At 40.5% G+C, this 27,501-nt stretch overlaps 5 protein-coding genes across 5 annotated transcripts; 3 read left to right on the plus strand and 2 right to left on the minus strand.

Moving 5' to 3' along the window:
* Positions 1–5: 5 nt before the first annotated feature.
* On the minus strand, positions 6–339 carry PHALS_14373 (uncharacterized protein; the record flags this gene model as incomplete). The annotated part of the gene is made up of 2 exons (XM_024730174.1): positions 6–144; positions 224–339. The coding sequence occupies 2 exons, from the start codon at positions 337–339 to the stop codon at positions 6–8; spliced, it is 255 nt and encodes an 84-aa protein (XP_024580477.1).
* A 7,467-nt stretch (positions 340–7,806) lies between these two features.
* PHALS_14374 (uncharacterized protein) lies at positions 7,807–10,106 on the plus strand (the record flags this gene model as incomplete). The annotated part of the gene is made up of 2 exons (XM_024730175.1): positions 7,807–9,918; positions 9,984–10,106. 2 exons carry the CDS (start codon positions 7,807–7,809, stop codon positions 10,104–10,106), a joined length of 2,235 nt encoding a protein of 744 aa, XP_024580478.1.
* Positions 10,107–12,880: 2,774 nt separating this feature from the next.
* On the plus strand, positions 12,881–14,128 carry PHALS_14375 (FYVE-FINGER-CONTAINING RAB5 EFFECTOR PROTEIN RABENOSYN-5-RELATED; the record flags this gene model as incomplete). The annotated part of the gene is made up of 1 exon (XM_024730176.1): positions 12,881–14,128. One exon carries the CDS (start codon positions 12,881–12,883, stop codon positions 14,126–14,128), a length of 1,248 nt encoding a protein of 415 aa, XP_024580479.1.
* Positions 14,129–19,581: 5,453 nt separating this feature from the next.
* Positions 19,582–20,078, minus strand: PHALS_14376 (uncharacterized protein; the record flags this gene model as incomplete). Its single annotated transcript, XM_024730177.1, has 2 exons — positions 19,582–19,810; positions 19,861–20,078. The coding sequence occupies 2 exons, from the start codon at positions 20,076–20,078 to the stop codon at positions 19,582–19,584; spliced, it is 447 nt and encodes a 148-aa protein (XP_024580480.1).
* A 3,593-nt stretch (positions 20,079–23,671) lies between these two features.
* On the plus strand, positions 23,672–23,883 carry PHALS_14377 (uncharacterized protein; the record flags this gene model as incomplete). The annotated part of the gene is made up of 2 exons (XM_024730178.1): positions 23,672–23,775; positions 23,838–23,883. The coding sequence occupies 2 exons, from the start codon at positions 23,672–23,674 to the stop codon at positions 23,881–23,883; spliced, it is 150 nt and encodes a 49-aa protein (XP_024580481.1).
* Between the last annotated feature and the right edge of the window lie 3,618 nt (positions 23,884–27,501).

The following is a 27,501-nucleotide window of genomic DNA, read 5'->3' on the forward strand; positions in this document are numbered from 1 at the left end:
ACTCATCATATCTGTAAGAGCGTACGGCTATATGAAATGAGCAACGCATTGCATGACATTTGTGCCCACGAAAAACCAATTGCATAATCGTCGATGATACACGTGACATGTGTAGTCTCCTTTTTTCGAGATCGAGGCGAAAAACTGTCTGCTCAATTGGTTGAGAACATATCATATACTGCTCAAGCACCGAAGTATTAAGCGATGCTCGTAGTAAACTTACATATGCAGCAAGGGCCGACACGAGATATACCGGTAAATGTAGTCTGCCTTTTCAGAGCTGTGGATTGAGCTGGTCAAGCAGTTTTGAAAGTTTGTGGTTTGCTTCAGCGCAATCATACCAGTTATTTCCTTCCGCTGAATGGACAAGGACGATTTGAGGTGCTCTTATTATTTGTAATAAGATGTAATATTTACAAATTCTTAATTTGACTTTACACCCAAACGATCTAGTGATTAGTCGTTACAATCGTGTAAATCATCATTTATGTCGCAAAGCGGCACGCACTCCAGCTGTATACAGTTGACAAGCAGAACTAGCCGCTGATGACATCATTATTAAATACGTCAAAAGTGGAAAAGTGTAAATTAAGTCGGAAACTATGAACTATTTTCTGTTCCGGCCATTTTACTATTTGAATGAAATCATAGATAAAAAAACTAATGGTGGTGTGGTGCAATCATTCTGAGTTACTAGTTGGTAGTTAATTGAGCAGTGCCTGAGTTTCAGCTCATTTTCGATATCAAAGTGTCAAGTAATTAAAATCTGCTATGATATTCAGTCACGAGGGACCTGACCAACGCAGTATTCTAACAAGTAGGTATTCTTCGGTATGCAGCTGGCATGAAGTCAAGTACCGTCTCTTTCATAGAATTTTGGGTCTCTTAGTACTTGTTGTCGAAATCATGGGGTGATGTCGAAATCATGGGTAGAAAAGGTTGGAGTTAGACTGGGTAGATGCACTGAGCACGGGACAATCCGGTGACAATGTCTAGTATCAAGCGCGGAAAATGAGGCGGTAATTGGCGCTGGCGTCGAGCAAACTATCATCGGCAGGCATTTCGATGACTTGAGTACTTCAGCCTTCTGGAGAGCTTATTCAACAAATAACACTTAATCCGCAATATATCGCCTCAGTGATCTGTCAGAGGCGAGGAAGCATAATCTACTGTTCTACCAAACTTGATCAAATGTCCACTGCTTTGAACTACTTATTAAGAGGCAAAACCACATTGAAATGCCAGCGTCATCATCACCCGCCTACATGCCGTCTGCTACAGCTTTTTCACAGCTTCGCCAAAAAGTTGAGCGAAAAATGTGGACACATATCAATTCACTATCTCTCGTTGCAGCAGAATTGCCGTGCACCTTGCACAAAGGAAAGAAACTTCGAGTCGGTGTAAACTAACGCACAGAGGATGAATTCGCGACACACCGCCGAGGTGTCAAACCATAATATCTCGGATGAGAGTTTTTTCCCTCGAATCAAAAAATGATATCTAATTTTGATGTTCAGCGACACATAATTCCGTAAATTTTAATTATCACTTTCTCTCATGAAATCGTACAGAAAATGTTGTGTTCTTTTCTCTTAAGATCTGAAATAATCTTTTCGATATCTTTACGAGTTCAGAACAACAACAATATCAATTGCAAAGGTTGTATAACCATTCACCATTAACGACTTAAGCTAGAAACATGTTCGAACTTATCCATCCACTAGACCTGAATGAAACGACAATCTGCCGCTTTAGCCTTAAACAAGAGAAACTGCATATTTTTGCAATCTCCATTATCAAGATCAAATGTCTATTCAACATGCTCATCTGCATGATTCCCAGTCTCAACATAATGTTGAGAATCCTGAAAAGAAACGCAATATTTTGATTCAAATCTATCGACTAGCAGAATGTACGAAGCGTCGGATGGTACCAAACGACGTCGAGCCACTTTCTCTCATCGACTTAATACAAGCATCAACTCAAATCTTTCAACTCAATAACATCAGAGCTCCTGACGATGCTGTGTATCATCGGTATCTTCTTTCATTGTCTATTGATCCAGAGCAAGACTGGTATAAAAAAGTCTTAAACTTCGATTACAGTAATCACTCGAGGCGTAAAAGGTTACGCTCACGAGACCAATGTACAGACTTTATTCAGCACCAACATGATCATTTCAACGATATGTTATCTCTCCATTCCCCAATTCAAAGTTTAACAATAAACGATCACAGACGCAATTCAATATCAAATGATACATTCGACATGGACACAAAATGTGATCGAGGCGTGACTCAAGGTATGTCTCAGCTTATAAAACCCATAACATCAAAGGAGATGACAGAACATTATGCTGCTGAACAAATCTCGAGAATTCACGCTCAAAAAGTCAACATCTTAACGTGGTGTACGAACGCAATATTTCATTGGATTACTTTGACTTTACCAACAAAATTTGACTATTCTTCAACTGAAGATGCGTGTCTCCTTCCACTGTGTATTTTACGAAGAATTTCAGTCGATATTCGAGCTTTCAAAAAATCAGCACATCGTGTCTGGAAATGGCGTATTGAAATATTATTTCATTCTTGGTGTCAAGAAATTCAAAGACTTAAATCTTTTCGTGTACAAAGATTTATTCGTGAGCGTACTCTTACATTAGAGACTGCATTTCAATGTATTCAACAATGGCGATTCCTTACAGAGACCACAAGATGTTTGAAAGATCGAACACAATGGATATATCAACGTCAAAGTCGTTTGAAATTGCGATTGTCGCTAGTACATTGGAGAAGAAGATTGGATTGCAAAATGCGTCAACGTCAAGGCGAGAACAATCGCATGAGTCAAGTTAAACGGAATGTATTAAGAAATTGGCATAATTGGTTTCAATTGAACCGAAAAATTAAGCTACTTGGGATAGCAGCTCGAAAAAAACGATCTTACTTGCGTTGGAGGCACTTTCGAGTACAAAAACAAGAAACTCGAGATTTGCTTTGTGAATTTGCAGATCAACAAAGACTGCGAGCTTTAGGTGATTCATGGAATAGATTGCATATCAATGCATTTAAAAAACTGACAGAACAAACGAGATGGAATTTGTGGATTGAAACTTCATGCAGACGACAGAAAATTAAAGCTTTTTGTCGTTGGAAATTGAGAGTTAATCAGTGTAAAGATACTCGCAAGCGACTAGATCAATTGATAGAGTATGCTGAAAAACGATGTGTTTGTCAAATCTTTGTGGCTTGGGCTGATTGGACCGAGAGAAATGTAAGACTGACAAGAAAAGTATTGAATTGGACATCAGCTCGAGCTAACAAACAGAGTCAAATGTACTTGAAAAATTGGATAATTCATGTGAAAATACTTCGACGAACTGAAAAAAGTCTTGCTGAAAGTGTAGAGCGTCTAAGACGAAAACGAGTCTGGAGTTCGTGGAAAAAGGTTACGAGAACTCTCAACTTGATCCGTTGTCTTCAAACAGCTTATTCAAAGCATAATTTGGCAATAATCACGATAAGATGGAGACAATACACGACAAAAAAGATAGTTCGCAGCGAAAACTGTCGGAAATTTCAGCTCATTCAAATGAATCATGTCCTCACGTTCTACTGGAAGTTACTACTCGAAAATGTACACGTAGAACATCAAAAAGAGCTTGCAATCCAACAACTTAAAGCATTGCAAAATTCAAAAGTCGAAAGACTTTATTTCGCAGTATGGCGATTTCATTATAGTCGTATCAAATCAATTCGATCTCGTGGAGAAAATCTTCAGCATTGTATTCAGCGTCACTATTGGATGAGAACGTTCTGGGGACAATGGCGTCACCAATTTTGGCTGAAATCGGAAGCTCAGCTTGCCAAAATTCAACTACATCGTTATCAAATATCTCATGCTTTTCGCTTGTGGAGTGACTTCACGAATAGAAGTAAAAACATGCGTGAGCAATCAATGAATCTAGCAGAACGACGCAATCTTTACCATCTTCAAATGAGCATACGACGGTGGAAAGAACGCATTGGAATCAAAAGACAAGCGCGAGTAGTTCGACAAAATCTTCGTACGAGAGTCATCACAATGGTATGGAGGAATTGGCGACAAGCATTACGAGATCGATATTTAAAAAATGACAAGCAAAAACTCAAAAGCTTTCAGCGCTGGAAAACTGTCTGGTGCATTCGTAAAAGGTATCGCAAATTACTGACAAGAACGTCTTTTACATCAAAGCAGCGGATTATCGAAACTCATTTTCACGCATGGAGAATGAAATGGCAGTTTACAGCAGCTCAACAATTTCACAATCTTATGCTTCATAGCGAACTGCTGCGTTATAAAAGTAAACGGATAGTGCAATGGTGGAATTCGTTTCGACTTTATCAGCTTAAAACTCGCCTTTTAGTGAATCAACTGCAAGCGTTAAAAGATCACAAGCTGCTTTTAAGTGCTTTCAACCATCTGTCAATTTTCAAAAAGACACGTAAAATAAAAACGTCTCGGAATCAACTTGTTCATTCTTGTTATTGCAAGAATTTAATACGAAGAGTTTACATCAAATGGGTCAATTCCTTACGAACAAAACAGCTGATGTCGCGACAAACCAACACAGCAATTCAATGTCTGAATACACTCAAACTTAAGCGTGTCAAACGATGGCAAAACTTTGTCAAAACCCGAATGCTCTTAAAGTTCGACATTGCACGTACTGTCAACATCTCAATCACTTCTCAACTGCGACTTCATTTAAAGCATTGGCAATTGTTTATATCGCACAATCGATTTGCAAGATCTTTAAAGCTAAAAGCTGCGAAATTTCGCTTTTTGCGCTTAATGTCATTACATTTGACAAGTTGGAAGGCATTCGTTACTAGAAAAAAACAAGATCAAGAACTCATGCATCAAGCACGTCGACATTGTTGCCAACAACGCGAAACTCGTGCATTTCAAGCATGGAAAATATATCGTAGAAGGTGCGAAAGATCACACGATGCAATAACAAAGTACAAGATTCAAACGTTGCTTAAAAGTATCTGCATTTGGAGAGAATTTCAACATTTTCAAAGAAGAAAACAACAAAATCAGCTTAGAGCTGATACATTTTTGATACGACACACATGTCATAAAGTTTTGAAAGAATGGAGCTCAGCTACACGACAGAATCTATCCATACAATTCTACGCTCGAAAGGGTCAAGTTTTTCAAGCGTGGGTCCGTCATACAAGATGCATTCAATCCAGTCGTCACTTTTTAATCAAAATACGATCCCAAACTTTAGTTCGAAATTTCACAGCGTGGAAACAAAAAGTTGGGCTCAATCTTCAAAAGTATCAAAAAGCTCAACATCAGATCAATGTGCTGTACATTCAAAATGTATTACGACATGTCATCACAAGCTGGAAACAATACTTTCGATTGTGTCAATATGCTCAAAAAAGACGTCAGAGATCACTTCAAAAACTTGTCAAGTTTTGGCGATGTATTGCTACGAAATTTTTACGATTACGACACCATGCGCTTCACATTTCTGAAAGAGCTATGCAGCTTTTTAAACAAACGATGTGGACCAGTTGGCGATTAAAAGCTAAACATCTCCGCCACGTCAGAATTCTAAGTCGTAACATAGCAGCAACTCAAATCAACTCAAACCTTCAGCAGCGAGTAATTCGTTGGAAACGATTTACAACTTTTTCGCTCGCAATTAAAATATTTATTCGTTGTCAAGAGATCAAAACTTTACACAGAACTTTTATTCACGGCCTTCAACGCTTTTTGTACTTGAAACACAAGAAACAAGACTTGATGACACAAATGAAAGGCATTCACAAAGTATTTTTAAAAGATTGGTTGATCAAAAAATTACAACGTCGAATGGCAGCTATTGCAGCATTTGAAGTTATACAATCAGATCTTTTGAAACGCATGCTAAAACTCACTTGGCAAAGCTGGTTCGATTATCACATACGAAAACAATATCAACAAGCTTCAATTTGTCAACTTTGTGAAAAGATTTCGCAGCACAAAAACTTTCAATTTTCTTTAAAACGGATCAGACTCCAAGCTATGCTACAACGATGGAAAATGATCCATGTGACTAAAGTATTTGAATGTTGGGCTCATTGCACACAAACACAGAAGCAAGCACGCATTCATACGCTCAAAGCATTGAAATTCTGGCTTTATGCTCAATTAAAACGATTCTTTACTGACTGGAAAGTTTTCTATCAACACGAAAAGAAACACAAAAGAATCCATGCGATGAATGTTCAAACAAAGATAAAACGAATCTGGCATTTGTGGCGAAACTTTCATAATATTGTAAGAAACAAGAGATCGATAACTTTACAACTTTGTCAATTACACAAGAATCAAATCTATCGGACATTCATCAAAGTATGGAGACAAGCTGCAGCTTTGAAAAGTATCCAACGTGAGGAAATTCTTGAGCTCTATCTTTCATCCTGTCGTCGACTTCTTGCTGCATTGTTAAACGAATGGCAGAAGGTTATTCGAACAAAAAAAGTTAAAAGACGACAACAAACTGTCGCACTTGTCATGTATAATACAACGATAGTAAAACAAAGCTTTTCAGCTTGGAAAATATATGTCGCTGAGGTCTGTGAATATCGACGCGAACTGCAGATTAACATGAAAAGACTTTGCGTTCTCACACTTCATTCGACGTTTCGAGCTTGGTGTTCGTTGACAAATTTTCACAAAGAGGTGACAAAAATGACGCGACAACTTGCTATTCAACGCGATTTAGAACTTTCGTTTCGAATTCTTACACAATGGCATTTGTATGTTAAGAAAACGACGCAATGTCGGATAAAGTCATTATCGTTTCTATATTTCAGTCGATTGTATCAAGGAATAAAAGCTCTACGATATTTCATGCAAGCCCAAAGATATCAGCGATTGATGTATCAAGACGCTCAAAGTTTTCGACTGGCAGCAAAGAAGAAATTAGTCCAAAAAGCATTTTTTCAATGGCGACAAATTGCTACACTCGCACAAAAGTCTCGAATTGTTATGCTTGAATATCATAATAACAAGCTCATTCCTGCAATTTGGTCAGCTTGGGTAGCATTTATCATAACAAGACAGAAAGCTAGAGATCAAAAGTTAAAAGCAATGATATGGTCGAGAAAATTTCAAATTTCTACGGTTTGGAACGCATTGCTTGTATATTTTAAGCAGCGGAAAAAGTGGAATGGAATAATAAAGAATCATAAACTTCACTATCGTCTTCGTCTATTGAAATCATTCTTTATTGTTTGGTATTCAGCGAGCCAAAAGTTACAGCACTTTCGAGATATTTGTGATACATTTCATACTCGATGGCGAGCTAAGACAATGTTTCAATTGTTTCGACTATTTCACAATCATATGATTCGCACTCGTTTGCTTCGAAATGCTAAAACTTCAGTGAGCTCTAATAATCAGATGATGGTAATGTTTAAAGCTTGGAACGTTTGGCGGAAACGACTTTTATTCTTGCGTTGTGGTAAACGTCGAATGTTGCAGCGTTATTGGAAAGCATGGATTCGTAAACGAAAGTCTAATGAAGCGATTGAAAGAATTCAAAACCAATTTCAAATTAAGATTTTGAAAAACTTACAACATCGAAGCTTTAAAAGCTGGAAATTCTATGTTATGACACGTTATATTACAAAATATATGAAAGAAAAGTCTTGTGCCTTTGTACGAACTCACTTAATCAAAAGATTCTGGATATCTTGGATAGAATATGTCGAGCAAACTCATAGGATGAAGTCACAAATGATTAAAAATTGTCATCATATGCGCTTGTTTCGTCAACTTCAAGCTGTACGAGCTTTTCAAACCTTCAAATGGCTTCAAATGGCAACCTTTCAAGCATTTCTTCGAGCTAAAGCCTTTCACTTTTATCAAGTAAGCACACGATACTTTTTCAAATGGAAAACAGTGGCAACAAAACAAAGAAGTGATCGTCAAAAGTTTCGTCACTATTCGAATATGTTAAACCATTCAAGTCAGAAAAAGTATTTTTGTGCTTGGGTATCAATTGTTACTCAGCAGCGATCGTTGCGAGAGAAAGCATCACAAACGCTAGCTTTGTGTGCTTTGAAACAATTGCATCGATTCCTGATGATGTGGAAAGCTTTGATGATCCATATCTCTCAAACTCAAGTCGCAGATGAATTTTACACTGTCAAAATGTCAACAAAAGTTTTAATCGTTTGGAAAAAGTTTCTTTTATTCAGTAAAGTGATACGAATGGAACGTGTACATACTTTACGTCAAATCGAATCATGTTTTCGATCGTGGCGTAAGACTATCGCTACAACGCAACAAATTCGAGTATTTGAAGTGAAAATTGCTACAAAACGATGGTTCGAACGATTGAAAAGACGATTTCAACTATGGAAAGTCGAATGTCTTCAAAAAATTGATTGTCGTAACTTGATGGCGAGACTTGCAGTGAACATTCGTTTACAATTTCGATTTATAATATGGAAGCGATTTACTGCACAACGTAAACGTCTAGCTTCCTTACTTTTACAGATACAATGTCAATCACCAGGTTATCCAGTTTGTCGTCAAGCTGTTTCCATTGATAATGACACTAGTCTTGCCAACTCAAAGCTCAAATTTCAAGATAGAAATCAAGATTATGAAATCATGGATTCAAGCGCAGCATTAGCCCGTATAGCTCGCAGTTTTCAACAATTTCACCTAATCTTCGAGCTTCCACAAGCTTGGCATCAATGGAGACATCTCTTTCATGCTCATCTTTTCAATCGTATGCATTCATTACAAAACTATTTTCAGCTCTGGCATCAATCTACACAATCCAAACGTCAATATCGTTTGAAAGTAATCAATTTCAACAAACGACGTCAACAATTGATACTTGAAAACCATTTTCAAGCTTGGGCGCGACTTGTAAATCACGTTAAACAGCTTCAAAAACATCATCTTTATGCTCGTAATCTTCAAAATTTAGAAATTGTTGAAATGATGCGAAGAAAGAGACGAACAATCAAGAAATTTTGGCTTGTATGGATGAGATATGTGAAAGAATCGAGAAATCTTCGAACGAGTTTAACTGCATATTATCAAGCTCGAGTACTGACAAAAGTTTGGTCACTTTGGTCTCACGATTATTTAACTTATGTCAACCAAAAGAATCGAAAATTTGAGTATTGTAATAGACAAATGCAAATCTTTTACTTGTGTCGTACTATACAAAAATTACGACAGCGTTTTCAAAAACTCAAACGAGTTCAATTTGCAATTGTTGAGATTACAAAGCGACAGAAATGGAAGATACTTGCCAATGTCTTTTGTCAATGGAATCAAAAATGTGATCTGGAGAAAAAAATTGGTCAGTTTTGCACAATCGTTTGTTTTAAAAAAGTACGACGATATTTTATCGAGTGGAAGAATTTAATACTTGAACGTAAATGGCAGCGACATGCAGTTAGCAACTTTCAGTACATTCATTTAGAAGAGCGACGAAATTATATGTGGAATCAGTGGCGGCGACATGTTTCGATTAAAGCTGGGAAAGACGCTGAATTGCAAAAAGCAGCCAATTATTATGTCTGCAACTTGGTACGAAAGAGATGGTTTACTTATACTCAATGTATGCAACAACATCGGGATCAATTTGCCCAACTTTGTGTCTTTCGTGGACGTCGCACAATACATCAAAGGCATACATTTTGTCATGCACGACGTTTGCGTCATCTATATCAGCGATTTGTGTTACAAAAGCACCTTCAATTATGGCATGTGGCGGTACAAAATGTCATGGCATTGCGATTGATGACAAGTCGACAACTTAAATTAGGGACAAAAATTTTGGTGATGTGGCATCAAGTTGCAATGCAACGTCGACATTGGCGACAAGTGTGCAAGTCATTTATAGTTCGAAAAGTTACGAGAACGAAAATTCATTTTTTCATCAAATGGCAACATCTCGTCCGTGTTAGACAATGCGTGCGCTTGATTGGAAGAAACTTGAAGTTGCGTTTGTTACAAAAAGTATGGCAATTTTGGAACCAGAAAACATGTTCACGACAAATGCAACTAAAATTTGTTGCCAACCACAATAAAAGATTAATTTTGCACAAAATGATCAAATCCTGGCGAACATACGTCAAAATACAACAACAACGACAATCTCGGATTCTTTTTTGTGTCGTTACACTCAATTCAGTAGCTGATCAATGCATACTACGTTTTACTATACAGTCGTGGATGCAAATAGTTATTAAAGAACGTCTCTATGAAGCAGCATTAAGTGATTGGGAGGGTGTGAGAGCTAGAAAAATGATACACTTCTGGTCAAAATGGAGTCGTGAGCAACACAAACGAAAGCAGGACGTAATGAAAGCTAAATTACATTACTCGAAACAACTTGAAAAATCCACTTTTTTCTACTGGCAATCGTATATATTAGCTTGGAAAGATATTACTCAACCTAGACGTAAGCGTCATAATAGTAATGATACTAGCAAACTTGACGATCGCCGACCTACAACCCCAACCAGCTTGGAGATATCATTGAAGATTTTAAGATCGAAAAAGCACGGTCGCTATATTATTCGTCAAGAAATGGATTGAGCACAGCCCATTCATTATCCAGGTGGACTGTCCAGCCACAATATTCGCGGCCTGAGAAAAGAAGAATGGTGACTCTTCGCTGCTACGTCAGTCAAGGCATTCCACCAGATAGGTAAGAAAATATGTAAAATTCAAGAACCTGTCAAGCATGGATACTAGACCAGCTTTGATATAATACCATGGTGGGATCAAGCTCATTAGCAGCGTCATACGTGGTAGAAATATTCTTGCAGGCCACTTGTGTTGGTTAGCATTTGTTGAACTCCAAATCTTCGAACATCAATTCTAGAAAGAGCTTGGAAGATACAAAACTGAACGCATTTTACGACCGACTAACATATCGTACTGTTATCAAATGTAATTATTAATTCTATGGTATGTTAATGCTATCGTGGTCTAATCCTACAATTCTGTCTATTCAAAACTCATTTTTATCTCTTACCCTTCTAAAATTTGTAAGGCTGCAAATTTGTCGAAATACGCGTTGCTCGAAGCAAACCAATTTATATCCCGAGTCTAGCGCTTGCGGTCTTGTTACGTGCTTGGTTCTTTTTGTATTTTCGTCAGATTTCGTATTCTTTATATGTGGTATATATATATTCATTGAAATATGATTTGACGAAAGTAACTTTAATACTTATCGCTGCTTTTGTGATTATAGAAGTATGTGCTCTATCTATCTATCCGAATATAATTTGAGTATATTAAGTAATATTTATAAAACCCGCCTATCCTTTATTCCTCATAGTGCGACCACTAAACCAAGAGACCTTCACATACGTGCCTGCGCTTTACAATTTACTGCATTTATCATCTCTGACAAAATCAGTACCACTACAAAGCACGTCGCACTGGTCGTAATTCGACTGGTCGCTTCTCACCTGACATATACGAGACTCATCTACTGAAATATTATCTTAACTTATACGACCACATGAAGCAGGTTGTGTGGGCCACTCATCTGCTACGCACGAAGATATTGATTGCAGATTACACCGTTTGTTGCTTCTCTTACAACATTGTTTTTCGTACTAGTGCAAAGCGGAAAGATTTATTGTAGCCCTTCGTCCGTATTAATTGTGGATTTTCTCTCAGTCGCAAAATTCAAGTTTAAGTTAAAGGTTGAAGACTTAAGACAGATAATTACATTAACATATATGAGAATGTGAGAATAAGTTAAGTATGCAATGTGATTCAAGATACAAGTTCTGTTACTAAACAGAAGGCTCGATAATCCAGTTGTTCTAAAAGAAAAATATGTTAAAGAAATAGATAACTCGCAGATTGGATGATGGCAAAAGAAAGTGTAATAAATAGACCAGATTTTTTATTAATCGACAAATCTATGATTGTTAAAACAGCCAGATTTGAGTTTTTCTGTACAGTGTACTAAAGTTCTGAGCTCCAGTGAAGCTATACAGACCGAAGTCCAGCTTTGATTCGCATAAACGAGACCTGATTTTATGGTCTGTGCACGTTGATCGTCGAGCAACGAGCAATGATCGCAAAAACTGTGCGTCTTACAGAAGCTGCAATATTACATCTATATCTTGTACTTGTACTATATTTCATGAGATCATCTATAGTACTCATGTAGTAAATTGCATATTTTATTAGCTACATATAATAAGATGAAGTAGATATCCAGCAAATCTTATCACGTTTGACGTTTGGGTTGAGAATTATCGACATTTAAAGATTGAATGAAGTCAACATATGCAACATAATGTAAAGATTACGTTACTTTGATACGATGCAGAAGCATTGCTTGCTAATTACAGTAAACATATCATAGGTGCAAATAATGTAAAAAACACCAAGCATGCGTCAGTTTTGAGCTTTTTTACTTCAAGTTAGTATTTAGTGCAGTAAAACAAGGTCTTAAATCTATTATATTTGTTCTAAACACATGTACATAGTAGAGTCGGTATATGAAGCCATAGGAGCCATGTGTCCAGCAGACACATGAGCAATACAAGGTATTGAATACCTAATTTATGGCGGATACCTGATCCGATACGCAAAGGAGCCCCGGCTTCACAATTCTGCTAATACTGTATCGTCATTTTAATGCTCTCCAGATATCAGACTTTCAAGTTTTTCTAATATACCATTGTATACCTGATTGCATCAATTCCGAGAAGCGCTTGCCGTGAAAACGGATGTTAGACAGCCAGTTTTTTTGCAATTGGAGCGAGTAATGCTTATCGGTCAGCAGACATCGGAGACCATTTAAAGAAATATCTCGTTGTTCACAAGTGCCATGGGTCGTTTTAACGTCAAAGAAGTTGAATTACCTCGTTTTGAGATCACACCTGAACGTCGAGAAATTTTGCTTGCTGAATTTCATGCAGTCGTTCAAAATACTTTGGAATTGCGAAGTGCTTTCGCAGCAGGTGGACGACAACTTGACACATCAGCATGGAAACTTGTGAAAACTGTTGATGACGTCCGTGCCTACCGTTCTCGACGTGCACTTCATGGTGCTCCAGAGCCCACGGACTCGCGTGCTGATACATCAAGATCTTCGTCTTCAAATTCAAGCTCGCATCGATCAGCTGCTGATAAAATGACTGGGATCATGTCGTCTACTGTATCAGGCAGTGAACACCAATACCGAAAACAAAAGAAAATGACGCGACCACCTGCTGTTGTGATCTCTGGTATAATTGATGGGACGGCAGAAGACGCAGCATTGGGGTTTCTTGCTGATACAGAGATCAATGCTAAGATGCGCGAATCATATTTGGGTACAGAGCTTGAGGATGCACGTCTGCTTACTGTGTTGGTTCGCCCAACAATCGAACATCCATTCAGTTTCATTGGTTTGAAATGGGGACTACAATCGTATGGACGTTTTAGTCAAGCTCGTGACTTTGTGTACCTGGAGGGTACTGGTCTAACGACAGATTCCAAAGGTTTGATCGTAGCCTACGCTGTTCGTCAATCCGTTGATGTATCCGACATTCTCACATTGCCACGTCCACAAAATACAATTCGTGGCCATATGTCTGGTTGTCAAACGTTTGGTAATACAATTTCAACGGGTACCACGCGCCATCGTGTGGCTGAGATGTTCTCACGAGCTTTTATTGAAATTGATGGCGATCTTTCTGTGAATGTGGCAGCAGCTGCATACGCTGAGAAGCTCATGGCTCTTGCTATCACTATGGAGTGTGCCAATGGTCACAAACTTGCATACTTAATGAAGCAATCAAATCGACAAGTTCGACCAGGTACAGGTAGTATCATTGGTCGTATCACTACAAGTAATCACTGCTCCAACTGTGCACGCAATCTGCGTAAATTTAGTACGTACGTCTTACAGCGTGGAGGTACATGTCAAGTGTGTCGTCGAACCTTTTGCAACAAATGTAGCTTGCACAAAAAGATTTGTGTAAGCCTTGGAAGTGAAATATTGAAAAAATCAATGCTCTTCTGTCTCTCGTGTTTGTTGGATGCAAAGGCTATACCAGCACGAGATGTTGCTGCTGACAAGGTGTACCAATGAATTTCGCGTTGAACAACAACAATCGGGAGTGTAAATTGGTATTGATTTTATTGATTTGAATACATTTAGCTTGATATCTCTGTCTTAACTTCATTTCGTTTCGAATTTACCACAATATCTACGTTTCAATATCTTTGGTAAACTGAATACGTTAAGCTGATTTTGTGTATGCTGTCAAACCTTGTATCACCACAATTGACGAGCAAACCTTACGAAATGACGTAGAACTAGAATTTGTCCCAACTTATTCGCAATGGAGGTGTGTGCGTCAGTCATACTTTTCACAAGAAAGGTATGATAACTTTATCAACATGTCAAGGTTTTGAATTAGTGTGTCAGTACTATAATCCAAACCCGTAAAACACTTATATGTAGCAAAGTGTGACGACTGACGATATGATGCACGATCAACCACAGCTCTGGAATTAATTTCAAGTTACTGCCGACAGAAGATAAAAAGGTTTTTGAAAAGGAGACTTGTTCTATAGCAAATAGAACAGAAGTGGGTTATGATACACGACAAATGGTCTAAAATGGAAAGTGCTCATGCATTTGAACGTTTGATCAAATCCGTTAATTCATGGTTTCCCGTAGGATACGATCGATCAATCAAGAGACTATGTTATTGTTAAGGAATTGAACTATCAGCCAAATCGTAGGGAGTGAATCCTCATCAGGAAAAAGTTCTTGTGTCATTGGATAGCCAACTGAACAACTGATGAGTGACTTAACGGGAACAGAGTCAGACTCTCCGTCAATTGTAGACTTACCACAACATGCTGACCGAAATTTGTATTTAATGGGCACTTCGAATGCTTTGCCTTACACTGTTGTTTCGCTAAGCTACAAGTAGGCACTCAATTGATTTAATATGCAAAAAAGGGAAGATTACGATTGCACACATCACTTGATGCGTAGCTTGTTTTAGAGACATAGTCTTGAGCATTGGCCAGGATATAAAATTATCCACAAATTTAAGGCGAGGGAGGCGGCAAACTTAAGAATCAGATCTACGAAAGCTGACGCACAGAAAACGATAATTTTTTACTCTTAAGCCAAGTTTTTGGCAACCATTAAGCGTAGCAATCACAACAAACCATAACGTGAATATTTGGACACCTGCGTATGTCAGCAAAGATCGATCGAAAGAGGTGACCGATCTGTTGCCAAATCACGACTAGAAGATCTGCAATAATATATCATGTATAGAGCATCGGACTGCAGAATCTCATTGTAGAAATATATTACCAAGACTTCTAGAGAGGTTGCAACGCAATTAGGTTGCTATCAACAAAGGCAAAATAGACCGAAGTCTCCAAACCGTTTATTTCAATTTCATACTTTTAGATTAGAGCTGCCGTTCTTAATCCCCCAAAATGTAAGTGCTCGAACACGCGCTATTCGCTATACGACACAACGGTATACTACGATCAGGCAAAGTGTACTTTGCTTATCAAGTCAAAGGATAGCAAAATGAACGGCTTTTGTTAATAAGGATTGTCTATTGACTCTTACTTCTATATCCGCTTGCTGGCAAACATTAGAAGAATGAAATGATCAGATCTCAAGGGGACAGAAAAATCTTAAGAGGTCATACGCAAGAAAAGTTGAAGAATCAAACAATCAGCCGAGAGAGAATGATGCTTTAGGTATTACTTTATACATAGTAGTCGCTAAACAAGAGCAATCTACTTGTTAACATGCAATGACAGTATTAGTAAGGATATAAGCTGTAAGTCATATCAACACTTTCGAAAAGAGAGCGCTATGAAGACCTTGGCTTGTCATATAAAGTTAATGTTACATAAAGTTTGTGAAGCGCTTATCGTCAGTGAGTCATCGATTAAATTCGATCATAGCATCCATAAGACAATGCAATTCTAGGATGTCAAAACATTTTAGGCATCACCTTGAGTACATGGCTTGTAAGCTGTCATCCATCTTACGTATATGTTGAGTTAAGTCAGTCAGAATTCTTGCATTCACGCTTTCGACATACATCACCAATATTCATTATCTGCTTAGCTTGTCACATAAGCAGCACGCGGCAAGACACGAACAGCAAGACACAATGGAATGAAGACCATTGCTACATTGTAACGCTGTAAGTTGTGTATCAATAACACCACTATTTAAATCAAAAGTGTTTTTGTGTTTTTGTGTTTTTGACTCTAAACATTATAGAGTATTTATAACCAAAATATCGATATTTCTTGACTGCACATCAGTTTTACTATTCGAGATAATTCATTATAATTAGTCTACGCACTCAGCTATTTGACACAGAAGCTTAAAAATCTACACCCCATCGAGCTAAGATTACGATGTCCGTTATCCAAGTCAGAATAGTGATTCAGGACACATCAGCTTATACCCTCAAAGCATGGATCATTTTTTATATATGATAACATGTGTATACTAGTTCTCAATGAGTAAGCAGACGTCTTTTATCTTTAGATATACCTCTCTGTTGTAGTATGGCTTGCGAGGATCTTGACTTGCGTGTTTGGGACGGCCGTTGACCCGTTCTTATGTACACCGCTCTGAGAGCAAAGCTCTTTCTGTGCACAAGGCCACGGTAACTCGTAGTAGTTGGTAGTGATCATGCAATTGAGATGGGCACTAAGGTCGTTCAAGGTAGCAGCGAGATGATTAGCCTGGTCAACAGCAAGTGGCATGTGGCAAGGACAAAAATTTCGACGTGCGCTTGTACGAGTACGACAAGGATGTTCATGAACACCGCGACTGCCCGATAAATTGGTGCATTGTGTTGATAAAAAGGATGTTCAAGTCCATGCTGATGGATTAGAAGTCCTCACTTATATGACTGGAGCTAGCAAGCCACGATTGGCCACAGCGCAGCACTTCAGCCAGCGTCAACGCTTAATTTGTCGTCACATAGTAGACAGCCGTTAATGATCCATAGCGTCGGGAGTGGCAGCGCTTTAGAAAGGTGGAGGCTAGCCAACAGCTCTTGCAGACTACGCAGATTAAGTCTTAAATGGCTCAGAGATTTATATAGAAGATCTTGATAGAAGCGCTCAATGTGGAGCACAACGATGGCCTTGACTCGAGCTTGAACGTTCATAACATTGGCTTGAAAATCATGAAAGCGGATATCATTCCGATGTAGCCACAGACACAGAAAAATCACAATGTGGAAAGCCACAAAGAGGTTATAGCCATAGCGGCCTTGGCCGCCGGTTCAGGCTCCAGCTCAAAAAATAAGAATGGATCCCATTCAATTGCACCAAGAAAAAGGCTTGAAAATCGGTAATCTAGTCTGCCCTGACTTGCATGGCAAAGTCACAGGACCAAAAAGATGAGGGGCCATTTCAAGAACCTCGCAACCATGGTGGCACATCGACTAAGTACGGGTAGGTGTTGAAACCGATAGCCGAGAAAGAGAGCGTTATGCTGTTGCTGTATAGCAAATCGGGGTAGACTGGCAGAATGTGCCTGCCCTTTCTAGCCACTTTGACTGAGGGGGACTGCTTAGAACGCCAAACCGGGAAAGAGGCAACGATAGCACTGAGAACTCGGCGAGAAGGAGCAAATACGAACCACGCTAAGTTTTGATACTTCATAAGCTTTAAAAATTCAGGTGTGGCTGGCAGCGTAATAGCGCGAAGCCTTGCAGGGCCCAATCGTGTAATGAGTCAATGAATTTAATTAGGTCTTTCTGCCTTGTCCAAGAAATTGGCACACGAGCGCTCGCTCACGAAACGAACCAAACCAAATTGGCTCAGAAATCGTGGTAGGCTTGCTGAGCTTTCACCAGAAGTGGGTGTGCCAAGTGAAAAGAATATTAGCCAGTAAAGTCCAAGGACCGCCTAACGCTGAGAGCGGCGCGAAATTGCATGGACTGGACTTGTTGTCACGGGTGCATACAGAATATCGAGATATAGCATGATCAACTAGTCAACTGACTGGTCTGCCCAAAAAGGGATTAAGCCGTTAATCTGCCTGCCAGTATCACTTTGCACAGCATATGCAGTTGGAAACTCCGAATCCTGTTTGGAATGGGCACCAAATCCAGTCCCCCTTGGCCCAAGGAAAGGAACCGCTAGTCGCGGGATAGCACACGAAGCGCGAAATAAGCCGTAACAGCTGGTCTTGAAATTCTGTTGCCGGGATATGGCAGACGTTTGCAGTATACCATAGAAAAGGTTGAACATCTTGTTGTAGAATGACTACTTGCCCGCGTAAAGTTCTCGCGCGACGAAGCCAAATTGAGCACCGGTTTTCCATCTATAATCGAAAGTGTTGTAGGCGGTCAACGTCGGTGAGGCTTGGGCCATAGAAAATCCTCAACAGCTTAGCGCGGTCAGTATTTCCTACCACGATAACCCCCATGTTGTGAAGCCTTTGATGTAAAGGTTATGTTTTGTTGGTCGAAGGCTTGAAAGAAAAAATCGCTGTTTTGTCTTTGTTTAGGCGCATACCGGAGGCCTCATAAAATCTTCTCCTAGTTGTTGGAAGACCTTAGTATGGCTTAAATCACGAAAAAGCCCAGTATAGCCGTCAGCAAAGTTGATCACCGCGTGATGAAGTCCAAAGTTATGAAGATGGACACGTACATAGTTGAGCGATGGCTCGATAAAAATAGTACGAAATGTGCCGGCGAGAGAGGATCACCTCAGTGAACCCCGGCCGCCCGCTCAAATGGGTCGAGTGGTCGCCCGTTGAACATTACGGAAACTTGTGTACCGGGAAAGAGGACTCGAATCTCGTCTAAATGAGTCACCAAATCCAAAGCGCATCAAAACCATGTCAAGTGCATCCAGATGGCACTAACAAAGGCTTTTGCAAAGTCAAGTAAAACCACCGAGCACTGCTTTAACTTTTTCTTTTGGCCGCCTCAAGTACTCCACAAGACAACCATTTCTGTGGATTCGGCCAAAGTATTGAAGACAACTTACACCGAACTGTCGTCATTCTGGTCTGGAATATACTGCTCGATTTTAAAAGAGTTTGGTCACGGGTGACCCAAATGGGACAGTATCAATCTTTCCCAAATTATCCAGAACATTCGGTACGTCTCGCGCCAAAGGATCAAGCTTATTTGGACAGCCCTTTACGGCGTTAGAGTTTTACTGGGCATTAACTTACACTGATATTGGGAAGACCCCGCTTACCCGTAGAGTATTACTAGACGGAATTACCTCTCTAGAATCAAATATTTTAGGTGGTCGATGTTGCTCAATTTGAACGCGGAAAACGACTATTATCTAACGGCGGGTCCAAGTCTCGCAGCTCTTCAAAATGGGTGATCGAAAACTTCCCGGTAAGTATCGTCCAAATTCACTACTCAATGTGGATGCCAAGCTGGGACCAAAAATTTTAGCCCACAGACTTAGCTCTATACGCGGCACTTTGCTTCGTTCGAGTCTTCATGAATTCGTCTGGGGCCGCGATATCCGCCATGCCCACCTGCGGTCTCAAGCACTATCTCATTCGTTCGCAAAAGGTGATATCCTCGCTGGCACGTTTTCGAAGTCGGAGGTAAACTTGTGCTTCGATGCGTAGTAGTTTTGCTCGGCCAACCTTTCTTTAAGTTGGACCTTAGCAGTGGCAAGTCGCTTTAGGTCAACAGCAGACAGATTTTGGGCTTGCAAAAGCTGGAGCTCATTCACCTTAAGATGGAGATTTTCCAATGCCTGTTTCCGCTCATTTTTTTCTCTAGGAACAACTCCCGCTGAAATATGGATTGTGTTCTATCATAGGCATACCGGATTATAGGATTCCCAATTGGGTGTCCAAAATAAGTCCGCCAGCTCATGCACAGAATGCTGCAAATACTCCTGGGCTTCAGTCGACTGAATAACCCACGACGGGCATTTCCAGGAAGCCCGATTTCGTGGCTTAAACTCAGAGCATCCAAGCCTGAAATAAATTCTGGCATGGTCACCACTGCCCGCAAGGCCGCAAAATTCGTGGCGGATGTCATGAAAGATAGACTGAAAAAGTCGTGAGGTTACTAAGACGTAGTCAATGCGAGAGCTTCTGTTAGGACTTATGAGCTCTTGAATGTCTGGGTGTTGAAATCGCCAAGCATTAATCAAGTGTAACACAGTCAGCCACTCAAGGAGTTCGTTCCGACCTTGAAGTCGATTGCGGTTACTGTGTCAAGCTTGATTAAGCTAACTGAAAATAACAGAGTTAAAGTTGCCCATTACGATGTGCTGGCAATCGTCCTCAAAATGGCGAAGTATGGTAGTAAAGAAGTCGGACATTTATCTTATTTGGGCCGGAGCGTAGACAGCGTGGATATGAGTGACAGTTCCATCGAGAGTGCCTTGAATGACTATATACTGAGATAGGTGATCTAAAGAGCTCACAAACCGACATGTTATGTCACAAAGATCTCGGATTGGGTAAGATGGCGTTAACAGTAGACAGACACCGGCCTGCCCGGTAAATGTGGTCATATTATCGTGTGATTAAAAGCTGGAGTTTAGCTGCGAAGCCGTACTTCAATGGTGTTTAGCCCCTTTCAGACTCTTCTACCTCTTATGTTAGAGAAAAAAATCAAGGTGCGTTGTGTGGATCATTTAGTCCATTCGCGTTACGTGAGTAACCTAGTAGGGCCCACTGCACATCAGAGATGAGTGGGAACTGAAGTGACCTCCTTAGTGGCCTGCTCTCGTAGCTCTATAAATGTCTCGCGAAAGGCAGTGGAAAGAGGTCCAGCCAAAATGCGCACCATCAAGGGCGACGTGATGACGGCAGCCAAAGTCGAATCATCCCAGAGTAGCCACATCGTGTGTATGCTGCCTTCCCAAGGATGACACTTATTCTAAGTGGGTCCAGATAGACACTTGGTGCAATAATTTGAAGAGCTAGATCAGCCTCGGCCAGTCGTAACTTAAGCCAGTATTGAAACTGTTCCGGACACAGTTGCCCAAATACGTCTGAAAATCATAGTTGGACTGGTTGGGGTATAGAGTAGAGACACGTTTGAACATTTTACCATCGTCGTTTGACGGATAGGTAAGAGTGCTTAGATCCCGAAGTACGACGTACCCAGAAGCTTTGGTGCGGAGGTGGTGGAAGAAAGTCCCTCCGTGCTGGAATCAAGCAAGGATCGGTAAAGACTAGGTTGAACTTGAAGCGTCGACAATAAAAAATGTCTGGATCACTAATTTAGAAAAAGGTGCCCAAAAATCCTTCAGTGACTTTGCAGATATCCTTAAGGGAAAATTACTAAACATTGCCTCGCTACAACGCTCCATTAATAACATCCTCACTTACTTCAGTAAGTGCCACAAACGAAACCACAGACTGCGGCGGCTCAATCGACTCGTCCAACAGTATGACATTTTGGTCTGGCGGAATGGGTTCATCTTCACCATTGCTCAACCACTCAGAATTACTAATTGAGGAAATAGGAGATAATCCTTATGGAAAGGAGTAAGGCGTCGTAGATCTACCGCTGTGTCCGCGGCGGCATTAAACGTTATTCGCTTCGCCTTCATAAGTCGAGTCGACAACAATTCGGCTTGAAAGGAGCCGACCAGAAATTTGGGCATTTCCCATGAGGCCAAACCAATTTGGGTCGAGCCACAATTTCAGCTTCGACACCGTCCAACGTGTACATCGATGCGTGTCCGGGTCAGAATGTTCCCCACTATGTGGCTCCCTGTCCAAAGTCGTCGGCCATGGCAGGACGGTCACTTTTGTCGCTTTGGTCGTCAAAAGTAGGCGGGATACTGGCTGTATCGCCCGCTTTTAAGCCTTGCTTAAACTGTCGGGTCGGCTTAACTTTTTCGCGTATTTCTTTGATAAAGGGTGGGATGTCGCTATTAAAGGCTCGGTTTCGGCGATAAACCACCGAGTAGCTTTGCCCAGTAAACTGGATCTAGCGAAGCGGGGTACCTTATCCAGCATAACCGAAACCTGGGGCGTTTTCTGTATAAAGTAACTCGACGACTGCGGGAGCAAAGCCTTTCTGCAACGTGAGCAGGTATAATGTAAACAGGTGATATGACTTTCTGGGCAAACCGGTCGTAAATGAGTCCATCAGAAACTTAATTAAGATGTCGTTGAAGATCGACAGTATCCAGTGGGAGTATTTTGAGTACGTCTGGACTTTATATTTGCGCCCACAAATGGTATCTAATTCGCCTCTAAATGGGATACACACCTCCCTTTCGGTATAATAAAGCTGATATTGGCGTGGTGGATAGTTTTAAAGTCACGTAAAGTGCTCTAGACTCTTTGGCCACAAAGGTGATTGGGTCGATGAGCCGTGGCTGTTAGCTCGCAGGCTGGGATCCACATCGGGAGACACAACTCGGGTGAAACTTGTTGTGGAATGCCTGCGAGAGCGACACATCGCTTGTCACGGGCGTCACAGGCAGAATCCAGCAAGGCAGCCTCAGCCTTTTTGAAGACAGCGTCCGTAGGCCGAGATAATTTGGCTGGCGGTACAGCATTCTGCCAGGTTTGGCGCCACTTTTTGTCTCGTTGAGATCCAGACGTGATAGTCTGAGAAACGGAATAGGGGTCGGGAAATTAGATATTACCCAAAAATTTAAATAGAAGAGCTGCGGTAAGCAGGCTCAAAGCTTAGTGAGAAACGGTGGAAAAATGGATACTGTGTCTCTAGTGTTGAATAACACCTAAGTAAACACCGACCGAAAGGTACCTAAATACCCGAACCAAATGTTAGTGCAGTCTACACTGTATGCCCTTTTCCACTCCCTATAGAATTGAGCTTTTCATTGACTCGCGTCAGTACGGTCTAGCGTCCTGATGAGTGAATCTCACTACAATGTAGTTGGAGTAGTTCTAGTCAATACCGTTCGTGAATGACTTAGCGCGTTTGATTCTTTGTCGAACAGCAGGGATGGGCCTGCAGGAAACTGTAGACGCCTAACTGTCTGAAAGACTCGAACTTCGGAAGCTGGGAGCGGGTGCTCAGCACGACCCGGGTTAGCGGGGGGGCGGAGCGTCGGCTGTTTGTCGGCTTGAAAGTGGGAGAGCGAGCTTGGGATCGTCTCTGTTTACTTGTGGGATAGCTGGCAAACTGCGCAATGCAGAACTCCACAGAGTACTTTAGCTTATGTGAAGTGCCAAAACGTCAAGCCTAGAAGACAAAGATAGAAAGAATTTACACGAGAGGTCAATATTTAGCCCTGCTCCAAATTGATAGAGGGTACATCGCCCAATTACCAAGCTAGAAGGTCGTGCGCAGGAATGGGTACCATATGCTATCTCTTTACAATCGAGACACTTCTTACTTTGTCAGTTTTTAAGCAAAAGGTCTTGCCAGGGCTCACTACGAGAGGTATGATCTCTTTTTATCCCAAACGTGAAAATAGTTGAATGAGTGACTGAATCCAAGGGCTGCAAATAGTCATAGCCGGAGTTGTGGCTAATTATTTTCTAGAGCTGGTAATAGCTTGAATTGAATCTGTGCGGGCAGCGTCCGCGCGAATTCAACTTCAGAGTCAACCCTGTGACGAAGCAGAGAACATCGCATTAAATGTAACACATATTTTTTTTCCTGCATATGACAGATGGGTTCGAATGGTCTAGATGGTTGAGAGTACCAGAGCAATGAATCTCGGTCAAGCTGAGTGTTCAGACAGAGGCAGCGCGTTAAAGTTTACAAGCGTAACACCTGTGGGACTACCAGAGACGTACGTCTGGTGAGCTTCCTTGCTTTTTGAAAAAATATTTCGTGGGTTGCGCTTCTGTACAGAGCCTTTTTAATAATCCTGTCCCGCGTAAATGTTGAATGTAAGTAACCTTGTGGGAATGAGCTGAGTCCAATCACCAAGCTACTTTTATGTGTGACGCACAATCCGTCGCAGTGTGCGTTAGAAATGGGTTGACGCTTGACTACAACATCGTAGTGAACAAAATACAGCTGACGATCAAACTGTCCTGCGAAATCTATCGCAGTACCCACGCCGATTGCATGTTCGCCAAAAAGATAGGCAGGCACAAGCAGTAAGAGTACGTTATAATCGCGGTGTCCATTCCTACACCAAAATATGTGTAGTCAAGAGACTAAAGCTGTAGAAATGAGGACTATGACCAAGTCGCTGTGAAGGGAATATGCTATCTGGCTTTATTAAGCTATCACTAAGCTTGGATTCTCTCAAATTTGCCATGGTGTCTAGAAGATCGATGTTGCACTTAAGTCAACTCAATGTGATACTTTGATCGATATTACATCAGAAGATATATGATCTATAATCTTCAGGGATTTAGCGGCATAAATGCATCACTAGCAGCATATATTTGCGCAGTAACATCTTGTCGCATTTGAGTTTAGCGCAATTTATGACCACATTTTTGTCAATTCGTGTCGTTCAGAGTTCCTCATACAACTTAAAAGCTCAAGGAACGTGCCTGCCATATGTCATGCCATATAGTCGTATCAACTCGGTACCCCCGATGATGTAGCGGATATCATGGCGCTCTTAAGCCGCTGAAATCACTCTTTCTTACTCGACCTGGTTAAGCCGTATCGTGTCCGGAAGTCTTTTTCCTCAAAGGGCTTTACGCTCAACAGAAGCGGACACGCACAATAAGGCGCTGTGGGGACCGGCTGCGCTCTTCCAGATAGTTGGCTGCGACATTTCTGAAGCCGCATTTTTGACGTAAGGCTAACCAATAGCCCAGGTGTCCCACGTACCTGTGCCATCACACCCGTCCGTAACGAAAGCTAATTTTGTCCATCATGGTACTTTTCAGATTCACTCAAAAAAGTAGCGAGTACAATACATTAATGTGTACGTACACCATGATTTGGTACGTATCCGCATTAGGATTCAGTCGTTGAATTAACAGCAAGTGCTACCGAGTGCAGCGGAATTGCCGTGCACTTTGTACTCAGGTAGCTTTGACTCATAGTATAAACAAAACGCCGTGCGAACGGGTTCAGATGCCTTTTTTGAATGCGGAACCCAGAGCATCCCACACGCACACATTATGCATATCAACACTGTACTAGATGGCAACACGTCTAATCTGTTGTATTAGCTTGATACCACATAAGGCACTGTAGAATTCTAGCGTCCTTCTTGTGAAATAGAATATTATTATTGATAAGTGGCATAATTTAAGGATTTTAGGCTAAAAAATGAAAACAATAGCATGTTTACATGATTTTATCACTCGAAATTTACTACAGTAAATACGAAAAATTACCACACATTTTTATTAAATCAGCCTATAATTAAGACAAAGACTAAATGTCGTAAAGCAACGTGGTGTGTGGCGACATGAGATTAGAGAGCATTTGCAATCACTTCCACTCTCACGTGAATAGCAGACGAAATTCTCAGCTATAGCATAGAGCTCGGCATTAATTTTTGAAGGGATGACTAAAATATAGGCGGCGGGCCACTTTACAGAGCTTCAATGGCTGCTACGTTGCTCGGGCCAATTTAAGGAGTTGAGACCTTCGGTCGCTATGAGCTTTAGCTCGTCACTCAGATGTGAACGGTCTTTAAGCGAATATTTATCTTTTAAACTAGGATAGTGAGTGACGTACGATTTAATGGCTTTGAGATATTTGACACCACCGTTAAAAAGCAAGAAAGCTGTTGTGTGGAAGTGTTCATTCCCACGTTCCATTTCGATGTTCGCAAGCGACATGGTAAGACGTGAACACAGTCACATTACAGGCTCCCTATTTTTTTTGGAAAAGACAACATGTTTGTAGTTTGCATTTAACTACTGGACTGATAATCCAATTGCGAACTCGTAGACATCGGTCATCACATCTAGCAATGTACTCAGCACCTCATCAACATGATCTTGCAACTTTGACGACCTACGTCCACTTATGCTACAAAAATAACTTATCACTCGTTCATTCGGGCAGTTAAAATACTAAGGATCTCCAATTCTCTGTGCGTTTGAATTCGATAAGTGAGCTTGGTCGACAACTTGATACGAAATGATTACTTAAAGAATGTTTCGGGGACTATCAAGACTGAAACTTTAGTGTCTTCGCATGGTTCAGCTTGATGTTTCGTTTCAGTAAGACTGAAGTGTATGTCCACAGTCGCACTGAAACGACTGAACACCTAGTGTGGTCATACACTTTACTTTAAAGTGCCACTTGAAGATTCATAATAATGGGTGCAGGATCTAACTCATCTATCACTACTTTTACACCCTCTGAGATAGGAGCTATAAAACGTTTACCAAGATGTTGTAACCTTCTGCTAGAGTTAGAATTCTTGAGGCTTTGCTACAAAGGCCTACAGAACATGGAATGGATTTGTTGAATCTGACAGGCGTTTGGGTAAATAGAAAAGTGTTGAGTCAGGAATTGTAAAAGGAGGACGCGTCAATCTGCGTTTATCAAGATGAAAAAAGAAGAAGAACTCCTGAGTATTCTACGTGGTTTTGATGATAACTTTCTTTGTCTTATTTTTGATGCATTGTGTCGCTTCACATCAACTTGGTAGAAGGTTACAACATCTTAGTAAGTGATCTTTATTACTCCTGTCTTAGGGGCGTAAAGTAATGATAGATGAGTCAGATCCTGCACCCCTGCACCCATTGTTATGATCCTTACAGTGGCGTTTTGAAGTCAAAGTGTATGACCACACTAAGTGATCAGTCGTACTGAATGACTGAACGTCTAGACTCCTGAAACGATTCATCAAGCTGAATGATGCGCAAACGCTCAACTTATAGTATTTTGCGAAAGGAGCTTATCAAATTATCAGTCAAGCTCATTTGTAGAGTTCAAACGCGCAGAAAAATTGGTCCTCCTCCACTGGTCAACGAATGATATATTTTCAAATAATTTTGTAGCATAAGTCCTTTTAGAACATATGTGTGGATGCAATCGGCTTAATGACATGTCTGCAAGAATAAGAGTTTGGGAGAGTCGTTAGACGATAAGATTTAGCTTCACACTAAGGTGGACAGAGCCTATGCTCAGGTTGGCTAGAGGATTTCAATGAAGTATTGGGTTCATGATGTTTATGTCCTGATAGTGACTTGCCCTGCTCTTAATATTTCGACACTGGCTCGAAGTATACTATAGCATTTTCAGATAGATTATAATCTGAACAGCTTCCAAATTAAATTTGCTTTTGAAATCTAGATGAGAATTTCTACGATTAACAAGCAAACAAAAAAAAAATAAAAAGTTGAGACATTCACGAAGCACATTCGTCATGAGTCTATCCATACAAAGTCACGATACATCACAGAGACATTTCGAAGAAGTGTTAGCTTCTTCATAAAGTGTAGCGATCCAAGCACTTTAATTCGTTTTGTAGTGCGATGCTTTGCTTCGAATAAGCTTCAAAAGTGTACAATCGCAAGAATTTGTAGACAATTGTTGGAAATACGGGAATTCCTTAGTATAACTTACTGAACTGATAATATTA

Source organism: Plasmopara halstedii (assembly GCF_900000015.1).
Source record: "Plasmopara halstedii genome assembly, contig: Scaffold_816, whole genome shotgun sequence".
Lineage (NCBI taxonomy): Eukaryota > Oomycota > Peronosporomycetes > Peronosporales > Peronosporaceae > Plasmopara > Plasmopara halstedii.